The sequence below is a fragment of the Aptenodytes forsteri genome, unplaced genomic scaffold, assembly GCF_000699145.1.
Source record: "Aptenodytes forsteri isolate BGI_AS27 unplaced genomic scaffold, ASM69914v1 Scaffold146, whole genome shotgun sequence".
NCBI classification, from domain to species: domain Eukaryota; kingdom Metazoa; phylum Chordata; class Aves; order Sphenisciformes; family Spheniscidae; genus Aptenodytes; species Aptenodytes forsteri.
In genome coordinates, this window is record NW_008795128.1 from 7,192,105 (window position 1) to 7,210,294 (window position 18,190).

At 43.1% G+C, this 18,190-nt stretch overlaps 1 protein-coding gene across 1 annotated transcript in view; it reads right to left on the reverse strand.

The window, feature by feature from the left end:
* CDAN1 (codanin 1) overlaps positions 1–17,968 on the reverse strand; it is a 33,104-nt gene extending 15,136 nt beyond the window's left edge. The window contains exons 1-14 of the mRNA XM_019471591.1: positions 17,852–17,968; positions 15,102–15,802; positions 13,281–13,505; positions 10,793–10,986; positions 10,238–10,357; positions 9,222–9,300; positions 8,697–8,817; positions 7,555–7,664; positions 6,763–6,852; positions 5,636–5,711; positions 3,234–3,442; positions 2,342–2,456; positions 1,374–1,517; positions 551–717 (exon numbers count right to left, since the gene is read on the reverse strand). Of these exons, the coding sequence (XP_019327136.1) occupies positions 551–717; positions 1,374–1,517; positions 2,342–2,456; positions 3,234–3,442; positions 5,636–5,711; positions 6,763–6,852; positions 7,555–7,664; positions 8,697–8,817; positions 9,222–9,300; positions 10,238–10,357; positions 10,793–10,986; positions 13,281–13,505; positions 15,102–15,802; positions 17,852–17,968 (2,468 nt within the window). The remainder of the gene's footprint in view (positions 1–550; positions 718–1,373; positions 1,518–2,341; positions 2,457–3,233; positions 3,443–5,635; positions 5,712–6,762; positions 6,853–7,554; positions 7,665–8,696; positions 8,818–9,221; positions 9,301–10,237; positions 10,358–10,792; positions 10,987–13,280; positions 13,506–15,101; positions 15,803–17,851) is intronic.
* Positions 17,969–18,190: the final 222 nt, after the last annotated feature.

Consider the following 18,190-nt stretch of genomic DNA (forward strand, 5'->3'; position numbering starts at 1 on the left):
AAGGTTCAAATTCAAGGTTTAAAATTCACAGCTGCAGATGTAGAATCAGTGGGGATTTAAAGTATTTTGTTTACTTAATGAAAAGCCACATATTTAAATCAAATATTCATCTCTGAGTTTAGTATGTCCTCCCTTTGCAGCCTTATGTAAGATAAGAAGTGCTCAAGATTTGCACAAAAAAAAAAAAGTACTTTTATAAGAATCTCAAACTAGGGCCAGCATGCATTCTCAAATACCAGGCACTTCAACTAACCAGCATGCACTCAAATACCAGGCACTTCAACTAAGCAAGCAAACCTTCACAGAAAAGTTCTTAAAAAATATAAGGCTCTTACCTGTATACCTGCAGCAAGAGACAAAATACTTTCCTGTAGTCTGTAGTGAAAGGAGCAATATAATCCACAAGGGAAAGGTACTCCACAATCCAAGGAATAGTGAGGATAGAACTCAAACTAGGGCCAGCATGCATTCTCAAATACCAGGCACTTCAACTAAGCAAGCAAACCTTCACAGAAAAGTTCTTAAAAAATATATTTTCCCAGGCTCTTACCTGTATACCTGCAGCAAGAGACAAAATACTTTCCTGTAGTAATCAAGGAAAGGAGCAATATAATCCACAAGGGAAAGGTACTCCACAATCCAAGGAATAGTGAGGATAGAACGTTGATCCCGAATAGATTGTCTCAGAAGCTTCAATACATCCAATACAGGCAGGGTCTTAATGGACAACAGAAGTTAAAGCAGCAGCTTGAAGTCACCTTTTCATACTTAAAGAGAAACTTTATCTATATCATGACTTTTCTTTCTAGGATTTCATCTTCTGTACAAATAAGAGGTGACTTTCTGGCTAATGAAAACATTTCTTTGCACACGAACAGAGGTAAAAACCACACTATGATGGCAACCAGAGGTCCCACTAGGGCTTTCAAAAGTAAGGCTATAAGCCTGACTATGTACAAGCAGAGTCAAGGTCTAACCCCTGCCTCCTTGCATTCACTATGACACACTGCTAGGAGATGGGTGCGAAACTAACTAAAACATTCCTGGTAGCTGGATTTTACACTATCAATACAAGTCGTCTTAGCTAGGTCAGAGTTCTGGTATGACAGCCCCAGATTAGCAGAAATAACTGAAGACCGAGTACCTCACCATCAGTGCATTGCTCCCTCTCTTCTAGCTTACACAAACTCTTCTTTCCTTTATTCCCAACCCCAGAATACGCAGTAGGGGCATAGAACAGTATAACATCATCCCAGGAACCACTGGCTTGCTTTGAAAGGGCATAACTATTCATAATCCCCTGCTTGGATTAGAAAACCCACCTGTCAAGCAAAAGGCCATGTTAGATTTCTTAGAAGAGTTTGGTTTCTTACTTGGTTTCTTAACGCTACTGCAGAGTCTTGCAAGTCTCTAGTTGGTTGCTCCACAGTGCGATATGGCAAGAAAACAAGAAACCCCAGGAACTTGGCGAGGAGTCGTAGGCTTAATAGGACCACAGTGAAACGCTTCTTTTCATCCTGAAATGAAGAAAAGCAAGCTGGGGCAATGCTACCATAAACTGGCAAAGCAACTACCTACACTAATCTTCCCCCTCCTTCATGTAAAAGGGACACATAGCTTCATAACTGCTTTTAATAAAGGTAAGTTTCCGAAATACATATTTATCAAGCATTTTAAATTGCTTTTGCCTCCACTGCTTCACTTATAGTGAGAAGAAATTAATTCAAGAGCTTTCTAAAATAAGCAGCTGCTCAATCATGTCTTCATATTGACAACTTTGGAGTGAATGAGAAGGCAGAGCTGATCTCACGTTGCCTCCTTTATACCATTACTGCTCTGCAAGTTTTCATGAACCTTTGGCTACTACTTTGCTAATAGACTATAAGCTATGATGACACCTCTGATAGGTACAGATGAGTGAAGAAACATCTGAACAGGTATGAACAAGCATGACTACAAATTCATTCTAACTAAAATCTTTCTACATGGAACAGTAACAAGGAGCTATTGCAACTGAGTGCAACAACTGGACTCAGTTATTTAATTGATCTAACACAGGGTACTAACAACCTAAAAAGAGGCTCTCACTTTTCAAACTATTGTGCATCATCTCTTATGACACAGTTCTATGAAGCACCCTGAAGCATGCAAGTAAATGGCAAGGGGCTCAGACATCCATAACCAAGTTGCAGAGTTATGACAAAACCACATGAAGAAGCTCTTGTCCTGCAAATACAGCAATGGAAGCTCCAGGCAATTCACAGTCAAGCCAGTAATTTTCTGGGTACAGGAATAGTTCAGGGAAATTCCTGCCAGATGTGTTTGCAAAAAACAAGCTTACCTGTTCATCCATATCCGCTTCCCCATCACTGTGCTCATGCTCCACCAGAGTAAGGCCATCCAGTTCGAGTATCTTCAGGCACAGACTATCCATCAGGTGCTGATTGAACTGGTAACTTCAGCAAAAGATGATGATGAATCAGACTGGGCTGAAAATAGCAGTAAAACCTCAACTAACACACTGCGAAACTTCAAGCTTGTCTCATGAGTTGTATCAAGCATCGGCAGACATCAAATGTAACAGACTGAAGACAAGCAAGAAAGGGACAAGACTAGTACTGGCTGACCCACTTCTTTTCCACTCTTATTTTGTACTTTTTCAAACAGGTGCTATTTAGCAAGTCCCAGCATAAGGATAATAATATAGACCTGTCGAAGCAGGAAGCTGTAAAGTAACTGAACTTAAGTTTCAAATCTCCCATAGATCACAACTCCTCCATGCTGTGGATTGTGAAAAACTCATTAAACAAAACTGTGAACCTGGCTTCATCCTCTGACTCCTTAGCTTCATGCACTACCACAGAAGAAACACTTGGCCAGTCCAGTGCCCTTGCTATGCCTTGGCACTGGGAAATGCTGATGGCCTGTGACAAGATATTATGGTTTTATAGAAGGAAAATTATTACCATATAGTCTAACCAAATGTAGCACACATACACACAAAGACATTCTATGCTCCAGACAGAACCTGCTTGTTAACATGTTCACCGTGCATGCTGGCCAAGAACACTAAGTGTGGTATTATGCAGCTTAAAAACATTTCTGATATGCTCTGCCTAGGTTACACCATGTCCCAAGCTCTCCAGACAACTCCCTGCTGCAAGAGCAACATGCTGGTGTTCCCCACTTGCCCACACACTTCACCAAGGAAACAGCAACCATGGGCAGCTAACCTTCCTGCGCTGAGGATGAAGTCCCTGAAGAACTGCTGGCATCCTGGGAACGAAGGGGGTGGACAAGGTCCTCTGATGCTCTGAGGAACGACAAACCTTTCCTGCAGCCTCTTCAGACGGCTCAGATTGTCAGAACCCAGCATATTAAGGACATCCTGATCCGGGGCGTCTCCCCAGCTTGCGCCACCACCAATAGGACCTTTACACATCTTCAGGGGACAGAAAGAGTAGTGAGGTGGAATATTTGTAATAAGGCATCGTTTCACTTCATGTCTCACCCCATGTATTCTCCCTTCCTCACAAGATTTTGTTTTAGGAGTAATCCAAGCATGGCCTTTTCAGGCAGCCCACGTACAGAAGATCTCTTTTCCTCATGCCAAAACATGCTACCCACCTTGGCCATCAACAGCCTACATATCTTGAGAGATGGAATTCCGATCCCATACATCTAACTCAGGCACATCTAGCAGACTACATCTGGATGTGTGGAGAGAACACCTATCACTCGCATGGTCTTCACGAACCCCCCAGTAGGATCTTTAGCCCAGTGTCCAAGGACCATGATACTGCACTGTGCATTCCCAGACCAGATTTTCCTGGAGTTTCCACAGAGTTTAAACAAAGTTAAAAAATGAATGCCTCCCTCCCCCAAACACATAGATACTACTCAAGGCTCAAAGAATCAGAACTGCAGAACTGTTTGGGTTGGAAGGGACCTCTTGAATCATCTAATCCAACCCTCTTGCTCAATCAGGGTCAGCTACAGCAAGTTGTCCAGGATCACATCCAATTGGGTTTTGAATGTCTCCACAGACTGGAACTTCACAACCCCTCTGGGCAACCTGTTTCAGTGTTTGACCACCCTCACAGTAAAGAAGTGTCTTCTTGTGTTCAGATGGAATTTCCTTTTTCTCAATTTGTGTCCATCGCCTCACGTCCTGTCAGTGAACACTACTGAGAAGAATCTGGCTCCCTCTTCTTCACTCCCTCCCATCAGGTATTTGTACACAGTGCTAAGATAACCTGGAGCCTTCTCTTCTCCCGGCTGAACAGTCCCACCTCTCTCAGCTTCTCCTCATACAAAAAATGCTCCAGTGCCTTAATCATTTATGTGACCCTGCACTGGACTTGCTCTAGTTAGTCTGTATCTTTCTTGTACTGGTGAGCCCAAAACTGGACACAGTACTCCAGATGTAACCTAACCAATGCCGAGTAAAGGGAAAAGATGACTGCATACGCCTACATCTAAGTCAGGATAGTTTTAATGAGAGAGATCATACTAAAAAGCAACATTTAACTATGTATATCAAGCAAACAATTACTAGGTCCATTTATTCCAAACTGAGCATCCTCCTCTCCCAAAAGAACATCTTGTTACACTTCCCAACCTTTAAATTATCAGGCCTCGACACAAATCCTCAGTCTAGGTTCTTCTCTGCATGAGTATCATAACACACACAAGATTCTGCAAATCACTTTCTGGTCAGACACATGGGATTCATTGAAGACTCCTAGTTATCAGTTTAAAGCTTTGGTTACCCTTGTGAAACCCTGCAGTCTTCATTAAGGCAGCACAGGTATAAAGGAGAAATACAGTACCTAGGACTAATTAAATCCTGTTGACGCAACAAAGTCCATCTCACCTCTTTCCCACAATCTCCCTGAACACACACATCAGACAGGACACTGATGCAAATTCAGGTTGGACACTAGAGGAATTTTCAACATTCCAACAGCTTGCAACTTCCTGGCAATGTGTGTGGGCTAATACTCAAGGCAGGGTTTTGTGTCTGTTTTGCTATCCAAAAGGAACCCATCAATAAGCCAGCCATTTATAGAGAATACAGTGAAAATCTATACTCCAATCAGAAGCATCTTTTCTTTCTTTGTTCCTTCAGTTCCAGTGAAGTCAGATGATGCTGGAAACTGGCCAAAAAACCCCCGTGAACTACCACAGCAATACTATATCAGAAAAAGCCTATTGCAGCATTACACAGAAGAACCAGAGACTCTTTGCAGGTAGTACGCTCACATTGCTAATGAACATAACTGGGAACCTCTGCATTTGATACATGTCAAAACAGATCCTTAAAATTTCTAAAAATGATAACTGTTCTAAAATTAGAAGGTAAAAGTAAATAACCATGAAGAATTAATTCTTACAGCTCATGATGTGCTCAGTGTGCCTCATCCCTGATTTACACAGAGTTCATTAGTAATTTATCACCGATATATATTTCTGGAAAAGGAAGGAAATTCCCATCCTGAAGACTTGGCTCTCCCAAAAAATTTTCAATAGGAAAATCTCAAAGAAACTTGCAAGACACAGTTTGTTTTCTCAAGCTGAGGAAGGATCAAATCAGCTTTGATGTATATCTTCATGAAAAAAACAAGTCATTTACCTGGATAAGCTGTTTCTGAAAGAGCCTGGCAAAATGGCTGTGGTTGCAGGTTGCAGATAGGTGAGCCATCATGGCCCTGTGAAGGAAAACATCACAAAATGCTGACTGGATCTCTGTGGTACAAGAAAGTGTTTTAACCTCAAACTATACCAAAAGCATTAAATAACAGCTTTTAAGAAAGTGATCTCCAAAGGCCACTGCAAAAAGCAACATCTTTATAACCAGGTTTCCCAAGCACCGAGCCTCATCTGCTGACCATGGAAACAAAAATTCTCCCTGAGCACCTGCAGAGCAAACAGTGCAAACAGTTCTAGACATAACAAGACTCTCTTCCTTTCCTGTAATAACGCTGTTATTTAGGAAGAAAATTAACTCATTCAGCTCCCACTCCCCCCTGTCCAGAGCAGTGAGTTGAGTTCACACATATGCAAGTAAGAAAAGAGCAAAGCAGTACTTCTGATGCCCAAAGAGAAGGAAATCTCAGCCTTGTTTTGCTCCTGTGGTGAAGTGTCACCTTCATACATGTAACTTGAGTAGGCTGGTCGTTAAGACTAACACAGAAACCCACAAGGCAACTGCTTTCAAAACCATAATAGTTTCTTTATATATACTCTATTTTGATAAAGCAATAAATGAATAAAACAGTTTGCTTTCCACAGAAAGAGCTACGGTTGTCTTGTTTTCAGAGCCAATACACTAGAACCCCCTGAAATAATTAGAAGAGCTAAGAGCTTCTGAACATATAACACAGTTCTCCACACTTAAGAGGAGTGGGGCATTGGAAACATGAAAGGCACACAAAAGTGTATACAATGACAATGTTCAGACCACAACATACTGGTTGTGAGAGTGGCTTTTTCTGTGATTATGAACAGGGAAAGAGCTACACCAAGACTGATCAAATTAGGCCCTTGCCACTTGTGGCTTGCTTCTTTAAGATAACAGTTGATACTTTTAAATATAGAAGCAAGTTTACATGGACAGTACCTTCCAAGAAGCACAGCTCCCTACAGATTAGCACAGAAGACCGTTACGAAGGACATGCAACTTAGGATGCCAAGTCTAATATGCTGCACCAGCAATTCAGCTACATTAAGAAGCTAGCTGAAGTTGCAAAAGACTCCTACCTGATCTTGTTGCCCAGAACTCTTTCAAAGTCCCAGCCAGATTTTTCATGGTTATCCTCCCATTCACGCAGCAGTTCATAAAAGATATCCCTGTGAATCAAGATATTTAAGGGTATGAATTCCTACTCGTCAAAATTTGAAGTAACAACAACTGAATATTCAATTGCTCCTGAGTTCCCCAGTGAGAATCTACCTCAGATTAAATAACTCAAGCCTCTAAGCATTCAGATACCTTTGCAAAACTCATTAATGTTAGCGGTACTTCAGCGAGTTTCCATTTTCCATGTCTTTGACAGCAAGTGCTTAAGCTTGTTATGCCCAAGCTCTGACGGAATGACCAAAACACCCATTACCAGACATACTGAAGACTGAGAGGCAGGAAAGAATAAGCCACATGAAATAATACCTATGAGGAGAGAAAAAAGGACCAAGACAACTTGCCATTCTCCCCTCACCCTGTTGCTGCAAGCATGGAGGGAGGTGGCAGGAAGAATAAAAGCATACCAGATTTATATGCAGAAGCAATCCAGTAGGGTGACACACTGTACTGGCATTTACCAGAAGTCTCAATAACTCCTGAAGAATTAGGCTGTTCTTCTCTAAAGACATTAAGCATTTAGCTCCTGCAGTCAATATGGACAAAGACTTTTTTTTTTTTTTTTTAATTAGAGTGAAAATCTCAAGATTTTTCTACAGCATGTAGCATACATGAGACATTCTTAATATCCTTTGTTCACAATCATGGAAAGATTATACCCTTTGAGCCATACGGTAACAGTAGAAGAAACTTACCTTTGTTTCTTAAATATGTGAAATGCTCTGTCACTGGGAAAGTTAGAGCGATTGTCAGTTTCTGGCTGGAAAGAAACAGACTGTACAGAGCATGGCAGCAGGAGAGACACCTGTTAAAAATATAAAGGCAGCCATTAGACTAGTATAAGTCTAATTTATCCAACAATCTGAGACCTAGAAAAAGCAGGGAAAAGATGCAATGAGGAAACCAAGTATCACTTGTTGAGTTGTTCAGACACTAGCCATTTCCCAATTGCTAACTGATAGTAAATACCAACAGTTGTACAACCTACATTACACTACAGAGGCAGAATCACTCAACATTATGAGTGGAAGCATCTCATCTCTCTAAGAAATCTCTGCAGAATAGACTGCAACCAATATTGATACAGTGTGGAAAGAAAGACCTGCAAATAGCCAAAGTGTACATTCAATATAGGGCTCCAGAGACTGCAGGATAGTGGCTGGCAATTACTGTATTATTCTTCTTTCTCCTATTCGAAAAGCCTATGTCTTCAAGTAACAAGAGACCTTTATTTACAGCTTTAACTAAATAGCTCAGCTATTGACATGCCCTAGTCTCACAAAGTACACTGTACTTTCTTTGCCAAGAGCAATTTCCATCTTTAAAAGATGGATGAAACAAGATACAAAATACATTAAGGCAGGCATTCCTACCATCCAGCTTTAGTTCCCTAACTCAGATGATTAGATCAGGAAACCAGTTTTCACAGACTGTATTGTCTCCTCTGAAGCTTCATCTGCCTAAAAGGAGTCTGTAGCTATGGAACAAATCCACTTCTTCCAAACTACGTTCTGATATTGCATCTAACCGATCATTCTTCTGGGATCCATGTTTATTAGATGAGAAACTTAAAAGCAAAACCTGACCCTGCCAAAGTCACTGGTTGAGGTCAGGGCCTGGAGCACAATGTAAGGTTAGCACAGCTAACAGTCATTGGACCCAGCAATTCACTCACCCGCTGACAAGAAAAAAACCTAGCTTTTAGACACTTGCCAAAGAGGACATGACAAGATACTCAAAGTAGAAGGAATGAGATTTAACATCAAAGCCATCACAAATAAAAGAGCAACAACACAAAGGTATGAAGCAATGTCAGTGGAGGTCTATCAAGTTTTACCTTGGCTGTGCTGCTTTCATAAGCCTGCCTGAGCCTCTCGTGCAAGGTGGGAGAAAAAGATGCAATCCGTTCATTTTCAGCCAAGAGCTTCAGCGTCCCCTTTTCTAAATGGGAAATAATTCTGCCAAGACAACATGGATAAAACCCACAGACAGATAGACATAAACAACACATGATCAGACCTAAAGAAATGCTTATGCTCATTTTTTAATGAGGCTACCAAGCAAAGAGTTCTAAGCCCCAGGCATCCAGCATCAAATCCTACTGGCATCTCTCTGTAGGGCCATTTTTTATTGCTCTCATCTCATGACTTTCCCATTCTTGCATAATCACACTGAAGTTCAGTAGACAGATCAGTGCAAGGAAAACTCACAGACATCCAAATCCAGGCCAAGTTGTATGTTTTGAGGGAAAATTAACAACTCCATGCTTGGAAGTGGTAAAGCTCTAAAATCCAAGCACACTTGCTTCATCTCACACACATCTGCAGACACAAGCAGAGGAAAAAAAAAATATTCAACTCACTCATACTGATAATCCAAGACTTGAACAGCAAAATAAACACAATTGTGCACACTTCGGAAATGCTGTCTCCCTGACGCATCTAAGGGAAAAAAAGAAACATGAGACAACAGCACCTGTCACCATTTATGAACTAAAAGACCAACAATTAGCTTTCAAGGAAAGTAGGAACTGCCATATCCAAAAACAGTCCTCCAGACCAGGATCCAATTTCCAGAAGTTCCCATTCCCTGACAATGGAAATAGACAAATCCTCCCATCCCTATCCTTCTTATACTAAAGGCAACTGAATTGTTCAATGCTGTATGGGAAAGAAAAGATTCCTTCTAAATGTCCTGGCCAACGGTAAGCAGATCCAGGACAAAAAGTAGACTAACAGCAACCCGTCGTCAGCTGCTGTTCCCGTAGCTGCAGACTTCGTGTTCCTAGTATCAGCCCTAAGAATCAGTGAGTGGCAAAACAAAGGTCAATCAAATAGGAGCATCTCAGGGCGGGGGGGGTGTGTGGGTGTGAGTGTGTCTCACCTTAAAGCCACTTTTTTGGTTTTTATATCTGTATCAAAATACTAACTGCATCAGGCTTAAGTCTGAATTTGCCAAAAAACAAATGCAACAATTACATATCTATATGGATGGGTCCTATGCACTTGTAACCCAACCTTAAATTTAAGAAACACATAGCAGATCAACAGCACTTTTGAGTTGCAGGGACCAATGGAGGAGAGACTTTAGCTTATCTGTCCTTCTCTCTGAAAGTCAGTGTTAGCAAGTAGCTACAGCAAATCTCACACAATAGCAGAAAACTAGATTCAAACAGTATCTAGCAATCCCGCTCTATTATATTGCGGAAGCACTTCCCATACATGCATGATTTTTGTCAGCATCTCAGATGAGTCCCACAGTGGTAACAAGGCACTTTTATGGAATTTAAGACTAACTGTTCAAGCTAAAGGCCACTACTCTATATCACATTATCATTCCACGGAAGTAACATTCTTTCCACTCAATACTATTGTTTACCCTTACTTCCTTCATTGACTTCAAGGTCGTTGTCCCCATCTTCTGCAGTAGAAGTGCCTTTAGATGTCAACAGCTGCAGGACAAAAAAGAGCTCCAGAAAAATATTAGGTACCAGGTTTTCTGGAAGAGAGGAAATGAGATACTAAAGGTGGATATTCAGTATTGACCTGCTTTAATAAACAAAGGTAAAAAGATAGATAACTGTTCTATGGCACAGTCAGCAAAGAACTCCCTCCCCACACACAGCCACGGTGTAAATCAATATGGGAATTACAGGAAAGATGTGTTAGAGAAGGGTCTGGTTTCAGATAGGACCATACAACTTCAGCCTTCTGCAGCTCAGAGTACTGCACCAGGTTCATCTCCTTCCCTATACTTTTACCTAGTATCCATTTATTTTAATGACTGTGTTGGCTTAGTTTATTTTTCCAGATGTTATTTGTTTGTACACTGTAACTGTCCCACAACTTCCACTTCTCATCTACCTCCCCCTCATAACACACATGCAAGTTCAAAGGTCAAAGAAAGGTCAGCCTCACATCTCTGGATCTTCACCTGCTATACATGATGAATAGAGCTGTGCCAGACACTCCAACTGTTTCTTGCAGGAAACCTTAGTAGGATTTGCACAGGTCACCAGATGGCTTTCAGCAGGAAGGCTAGCACTGCGAGTGTAGCTAGGCTTAGTAGGAGTACCAGGATCAAGGGATATCCCTGCAGGAGAAGACGCCTGGTGCAGCAATTTGCATCTGAAATTCAAGAGCAGCAACATACTATGTGACTGAAGATGACACACAGCAGACATGCAGCCAGAAGAGGTCTTTCTCTCGCAGTCTAGCATGAAGGAATTCCTGCAATAACTAACCATGTCATTTACACTGTCTAAAGCTGCTTTTAGCATAATAGAAATTTAACTCATCTTTCCCGTAATGAGAAAGGATCTTAGGGCTAACAATCAAAAGACTCAAAGGAATCACATTCAAATTCCAACTCTGCTAAAACAGTGTGGCACTTAGACCAAATTATCTAACTAACCTATGTTATTGCTTCTCATCTAAACTGATATTTGTTAGGGACACAGAATCTGTTAGAGACCAGGCTGTAAAAAAAATTTTTGCACATGCAATTTCTGACAGCTAGACACTTTACAAAATCTTTGAAAATAAGGTTCACATCCATATCTTCAGATATATTTGTAAGTTAATGACGCCCTGAGAAGATCCAATACCACTAAGTGGAAAGGCAACGTAACAACAGATGAAATCCCATACTGGCAAGCCAAACGACAGAAGAAACAAACTACTTTAATTGCTGTATTCTAAATCAACAATGATCACTCAGTTAAATACATAGATATTGTAAAAAAATATACCTACAGAGGTCATCCAAAATGCAGCAGCAGAGTGGCATACGTAAGACACATGAGAAGCAAGAAAAAAGCCAGTAACAGCAATATCAAATGACTGTTAAAGATCCCAATTGAACATCCACGCTTGGCACATCACACCACCTCTTACCACATTGTCTCAAAAGTAAAATCTTTAAAAGTCACTTTAAAGGCTGTGGGGAAGACAGAAACGTATTTAACTGCAGCAAAGAACTTTTTCTATTGGCCTATTTCTAGTGGAACTGCTACAATGAAGAACAAATTAGTCCCAAAATGGGAGTAGAAAGGTTATTTAGTAACATCTCCCTTGCAATGAACGTAAGCACCTGACTGACAGAACTGAATAAAATCACTTATTAAGCCCTTTGTAAACCCACCAAGGCAAGACTCCAACAATGTAATCAGACTCTGCTTCACTTCTGCCTCAGTGCTGTCATCTACCTCAGCATGAATTTCACCTTTTGTCCTTGCTCAAAGTGACCCAGTTGGCTGGGGGCTGCATTAGTTTTGTACCTCATTTCACCACTACTGAGGACACAACAGCAGCTCCCAGCTCTGAGCGCCAAGCACTGCGCATTTCAAGCATGATAGGTCAGATGAGATCACCTCATGGGCAAGATCCAGCCCACATACTGCTATTTCACCTACTTTATTTTATACAGATTAGTGGGACATTACAGGTAGAATTCAGACTGGAATAGGTGCTTCATGGAAGTGCACAGAGGCAGGTTTGGATCCTGAGCAGTTCTGTTACAGGTCCGGTACCAACAGTAACTCATGAGACTCTGCTGGGTCTGTTTCAGCCAGTTCTTGACCCACTGAAGTGAATCGCAAGGCTTAGCAGGAAAAGAATTCCACCCACATGTCCTGAGGAGTTTCCTCAAGAACAAAATCTACAAAGAACAGCAACAGTTCTGTCAGCAATTATAAACGATAGTTTCTCTACTACTGTACTTTGCTTTTTTTCTGAAGTATCAATCCTCACAGACTAACAGTGATATCATTTTACAGAGGATGAAAGTCACATGCTAACTGAACAGCAGAGACAAAATTAGAAGCTAGAATTCGCCTCATCTCCTGGCACACAATTTTCATTAGATAACTGCAGTAGTAACTTTTAAAACAGAATCTCACACTACCCATGTCCTGTTTTCTCTGACTGCAAGCTTGTGTTAGTCTGCCTACCTTGCAAAATCAACACTTTCCCCACATTTGCATCATTAACTCATTTTCTTCAAACCAGACTCCGCCTTCCATCACAGGCACAATCTTCAAACATAGCCCAGTTACACCAGCTCAAACCCACCCACTTCACCTGTGCAATCTAAGGAAAGCTGCACAGGAGATAGCCACACGTGCAAGCCCATGAAGAGGCAATCTTATGAAAGCAGTGAGGACTGACTAAACTTCTGAAGATAAAGTGAGGGTCATTGTTCCAGAGTTAGCACACCTCTAAAATGACAAACATGAGCTAGCTGCATTAATATCCTCATCTGATACAAGAGTCACACTTGGGTTTAGGCAAGTTATAGCGTAAGGTCACCAATATCTGTTTTGGATATTCTTCCGGTCATTTCCACTCTGATATTGGTACCACCTTAAGACAAGAGAATTAAGCATCAGTACAAGCCTATCACCACCCTGCTCAGACTATACCGTTCTTTCTTCAGCATCTCCCTCTCCTCTTGAAGGCTGTTGCTTATCACAGATGTAAGGTTTCCTTCCTGGACAGTAGCAAAGGCCTCAAGGCTTGACCCAGATGAAAACCGAGCAGCTGGACACTGGCTGAGAGGTGTAGAAGTGAAGCACATCTTTGGTTTTGAGAGGGGGCGCTCAGCACTTACAGGAGTTGGGTTGATTCGCCTTGATGGTTTGCTTTTGCTGAAAAGGTAAGAAGCGATTCCACTGAAATCAAGCTAAACAACAAAAAAAATTAGGTCTCAAGACAGATATGCATGCAACACTTCCAGAAGAACCTGATGCTAAAATAAAATGGATACGGAGCCAGGATATTGAATTTCTAAACTGTACATATAGTTGCCGATTTTATTTTGGTCACTGAATAAAAAGTCACGGAGCTACAGACTGCTGACCCTTGCTGCAAAATTAATTACCAATCATCAAGCCATAGAACAGATAACAGAGTGCCACACAACTCTTCCAAACATTTCTAATTTGAGAGGACAGGATATGCCTCATTTTAGTAAGAAACTAATTCACTGGCAGTTTCTAACACGACCACGAGAAAGAAAAAAAACAAAAACAATCAAGCTGCCATTGTCTATCAGTAAGAGTCCAGGCTCCAAAGTTACCATAGGCCTGCCCTTTAAGTTTAGGGAATCCCACCCTTCCTACATAAACTACTTAGACTTGTCCTTCAGGAAGAGGCTCTGTAATGCAGTAAGAGACATTGTGGAAATGAGATACAGGAACATAAAGCATTACACTTCTCAAGGAAATGCTGGTTGCTACATATTAATTGTTATGGTGTTCTCAAAATCGCTATAGCATTGGCTTCCAAACACTCCGTGACATCTTTCCTCACTCTTTTTCCTACTTGGGCATAGTGCAACTGAGGAAGAGAGACTTACTGTCTATGCTGGAAACACACCTTCTCTCCCTCGGCCAAAGCATCATCTAGAGCATCCAGACCCTGCATCTAGATCTGCTGTACAGACCCACAGACCTACCAATTTTCAGCTGGAATTTTGCATGTCCAACTAGAAAGTCCCACTTTCAGAGACCAGTGCCTGATACATGGAGCAAACAGGGTGACATGAAAGCCTTATATTTGGTAATGAGGATTTTAAAGAGTCAAATCTCAAAGAGAAAGAGAAAAGGACTGAGGCAACCACAACACAAACAGCTGCCCAGAAGCTAAGCCAAAGTCACCAGGGAGACCAGGGCTTGCTGCAGACCAAAGAGAATACAGGCATCAGCGAGCTATTTTGTCCGTGACCACACGGCATAAACAAAGCTGCGCGCTAACATCTGTTACCAGAAGCCACAGAACGTCAATCCGAAAGCTTTTTTGCTAGTATCAGTAAAGCTGAAGAGCCTTCCAGGCCTGCTCTTCATTAGCAATTGCTATTGTGTTAAATGAGAAGTGTGAAGAGCCAAGATAATGCTGACTTGTTAGAACATGCAAGGACAAAGATGTGCTCAGCTTCGTATCAGCTGGTCTGTGCACCGGTAAGCTGCAGACAGCATCACAAGTGAGAGGCTAAAGAGGCATCTTGCGTTCACAGATTGTTCACAGAGCTCACAGAGTGGAAACCTGACTACCCGTTGAAGCAATATTCCCCTACATGGCAACTGTAACAAAGCAGTTCTGACCAAGGAGCCCAGAAGCCAGCCCCCAGCTACTGTTTATTACAGCATCTTCTGTATCTGGACACGCAGAACAGGATGAGCTAGTCAAGGAACAGTAACCTGCAGCACAATCCAAATGAGACAGCGAGGCAGACTTGCTCTTACTTTGTCCAGCTAGAGGCAGCACCCATGGGTGGAAACTCCTCCAAGTTGTTAAGATTGAGCTGGCTGGGTGAGGATCTGGCAGAAACAAGAGGCACTTCACTCCGCTTCCTTCTCCCTCCGCTCCACGATACACTGTCATTCTTTCCATCTTCCTCTTCAGCAAGGGAACGCCCCAGATCCCGAGCTACCTGCCGGCCAGAGGCACTGACTGAGCTGTTGCCTTTCCTTCGGCCTCGTCTCGCTGGCAGGGCTTCAGGCGTGGCTGTAAGGAAGCTCCCCAAGCTGGCCTTCTGAGATGACCGCTTCTCACCGTGGTTAAGCACAGGGCTGTACCCAAAGCTCGGGCTGCTACTGGAGACCATGCTAGGGAAGCCACCGCAAGGACTAGACAGGTTTGACCCAGAAAAGGAAGAGGAGCTGCTGGATGCCGCAGCAGGAGAAAAGCTAGTATCTGTGGTGCAGGTGGTCACCGAAGTCCTTTGAGAAAAGAGCTGCACTCGGCTGCTGGTTGCGTGGCCTGCCCTCCTTTCTGATCCTGTCCTTTGGCTCCCGTGGGCCTTGGAATTAGGAGTTTTAGCCGGAGTAGAGGGTCCATTAGTGAGGATCTGGCTGGTCTGCTCCCTTAAAAAATTTAGCAGAAAAGGCACAAAGTCTTTCTGGAGCAAATTAAGAGACACCAGGTTGTCATGGACATGGTTCTCCTACAAGGAAAGAAGACAAAGCATTAATATAAAGATGCTACCTGATTCTTTCTTTCCATGTGCCCAGACTCACTTAAGTAGTAACTGTGGGATTGCAGTACACAATAAAAACCAACATGACTTGTCAAAGCAAGTCACTGAAATTCAAGCAACCTTCGCGCTGGTCATAGATCTGAAACTCAGCCTCCACACAAGCCATTTTGGCAGAAGTTTTCAGATGGAGTCATTCGCTTTGGTCTCCGACTGGGAAACAGTGGAACTGTTCCATGGAAACATCAGTAATACTTACTGAAGCTACGGCCAGGGAGAACTTGGAGCAACTGGCACCCCTAAGTCCAACATTTCAAAGACATTGATACTGAAGCAGCTAATTCTAATAGAAAAATCTGAAATCTGCAACTTCTCCGTCCCCTATTTGTCTATGAATGCCACCTGCTTCCACAGAGGGGTGCTGTAACAACTGCTTAAGCACTTTGAGTCCTGCAGTGCCAAATAAAGACCAAAGCTGCTCTTCCATTTCAATTAAATAATTTTGCTCCCGTGAGAGCTCACAGAGGTCTACACAGAGACTGTGCAAGTTTAAGGTACATCAAGTTTATACTTAAGAAACTTAAACAAACAAAAAAACCCACCACAGACTCAACACATTTAAAATCTAAACAAGTGGCAGTGATCTTACAAGGGTAAATGCAGACAAAAAAGACTTCATGTTACATGTACAGTTCAAAGCTTTGTACACTGGGTAAAATTTCTTTTGTTCCTAACACTGCACCAGGTTTCTGTTTCCTCTCAATGGGATTCAGCAACATTTGCAACAACAACAGAAGAAGCTCTCGCAGGCAGCAACTTATTCCTTACTAATATTAAAATCATCGCACGCATATTCCTGTTCATTTATATTCACACCTCCACTAAATGAAAAGTCAAAAGAGCAAGCGCCATTTCTGAAGGACTTTTTTGTACGAAAGGAGGCAGTGAAAGCATGGCCATGACTGGAGTCCTACAGTCCTCGACACCGATGCTGAAATTTATATCTGAAAGTGTGAGACTAATTCAGCTTCCTGGAGAAGCACGGGACTCCGACACAGCCTGGACAACAAGCCAAGCAGCCAAGGCTCACTGCTTTAGTACTCTAACACTCAGGTGTTAGAGGTCAGAACACAGGTCAGAACACAAACCCCGTGAGGTGTCAGAAGAGCCAACTTCTTCTAGTTCCAGTCCAAAACTGCCATGAAAGCTAGAGCAAGTCGTAGCCTACCATTTCCTCAGGTGCCTCCCTGGGTTTAGCATAGAGGCACAAAGACAAGATTACAGCCTGTGCTATGCACACGGTCAGGCAGCTTCTCCAACTTTTCAGAGCACAACCTGCTTTCACTCATCTTTCTCTGTGCAAGCTAACAGAAGTTCGGTTCCTCCACGGCCGGACAACAGCAACCTGTCAACAGTTGCCAGCTGCAAGCCTCCCACTTGCTTTCTCACGCTGAAGCAACTGAGCTGCTCGAAGCAGCGAAAGGCAGTTAGCAATTCCCTTGCAATGGCAAACTTTTCAGTTAGTAAACAGAGCCCCCGCACCCTCCACCCACGCAGTGCTAACTGAGCTGCCAGCATCTCAAGCTTTATAACCTCCACAGGTCTGCTTCTGCAAGTCACAGTTTAGGACATACCGGAGAACACAAAATGCTGGTCCCTTCTTCCCGCACAAGTTTAGCATGACAGCGATACTTGACTAACTCACATGGGTGACAGCAGTGAGTTTTGATTTTAACTAATACTGGGTAATGCGCTCTGAGGGGCTTGGGCAGAAAATGCTTTAAATCCAAATTGTTTCTCTATATTATCAGTGAAATATAAATGCTCATAGTCCATCTATGGTTACAAATGCTTTTACTACCACAGGAACCCAAATTCTCCAGCCGTTGCCCATTACAAAACTCAGCCTACTCAAACCCAGCAAGAACCCGCTCCCAGCCCTGAAAGATCCTCCTCAACGTACAGGCAGGAGAAGGAACCAGCCGGGAGACGCAGTGGCGTTTGCACAGAGCCACGCACCAAGCCCTCAGGACCGAGCCGCGCCTCGGAGCGCCAGGCCCAAGGCTCGGGCGCTGGACTGTGCTGCCGGCGGACCGCGCCGGCTGCCCACACGGGGCCGGTGACAGCTTCGTCCATCTCTCACCGCTACTTTCCCCGCCAAAGACGCGGGAAGCGTCACGCCCTCGTGTCACCGCGTTTCCTCGGGACACCAGCTGCCCTCCTCTCCCCTCCCCGCCCTCCGGTCTCCCCCCCCGCCCCCCCGCTGGCACACGACAGCCAGGGGACCGAGGCACCGCCACCGCCCCCCCGCCCCCCCCCGCCCTCCGGTCTCCGCTGGCCAACGACAGCCAGGGGAGA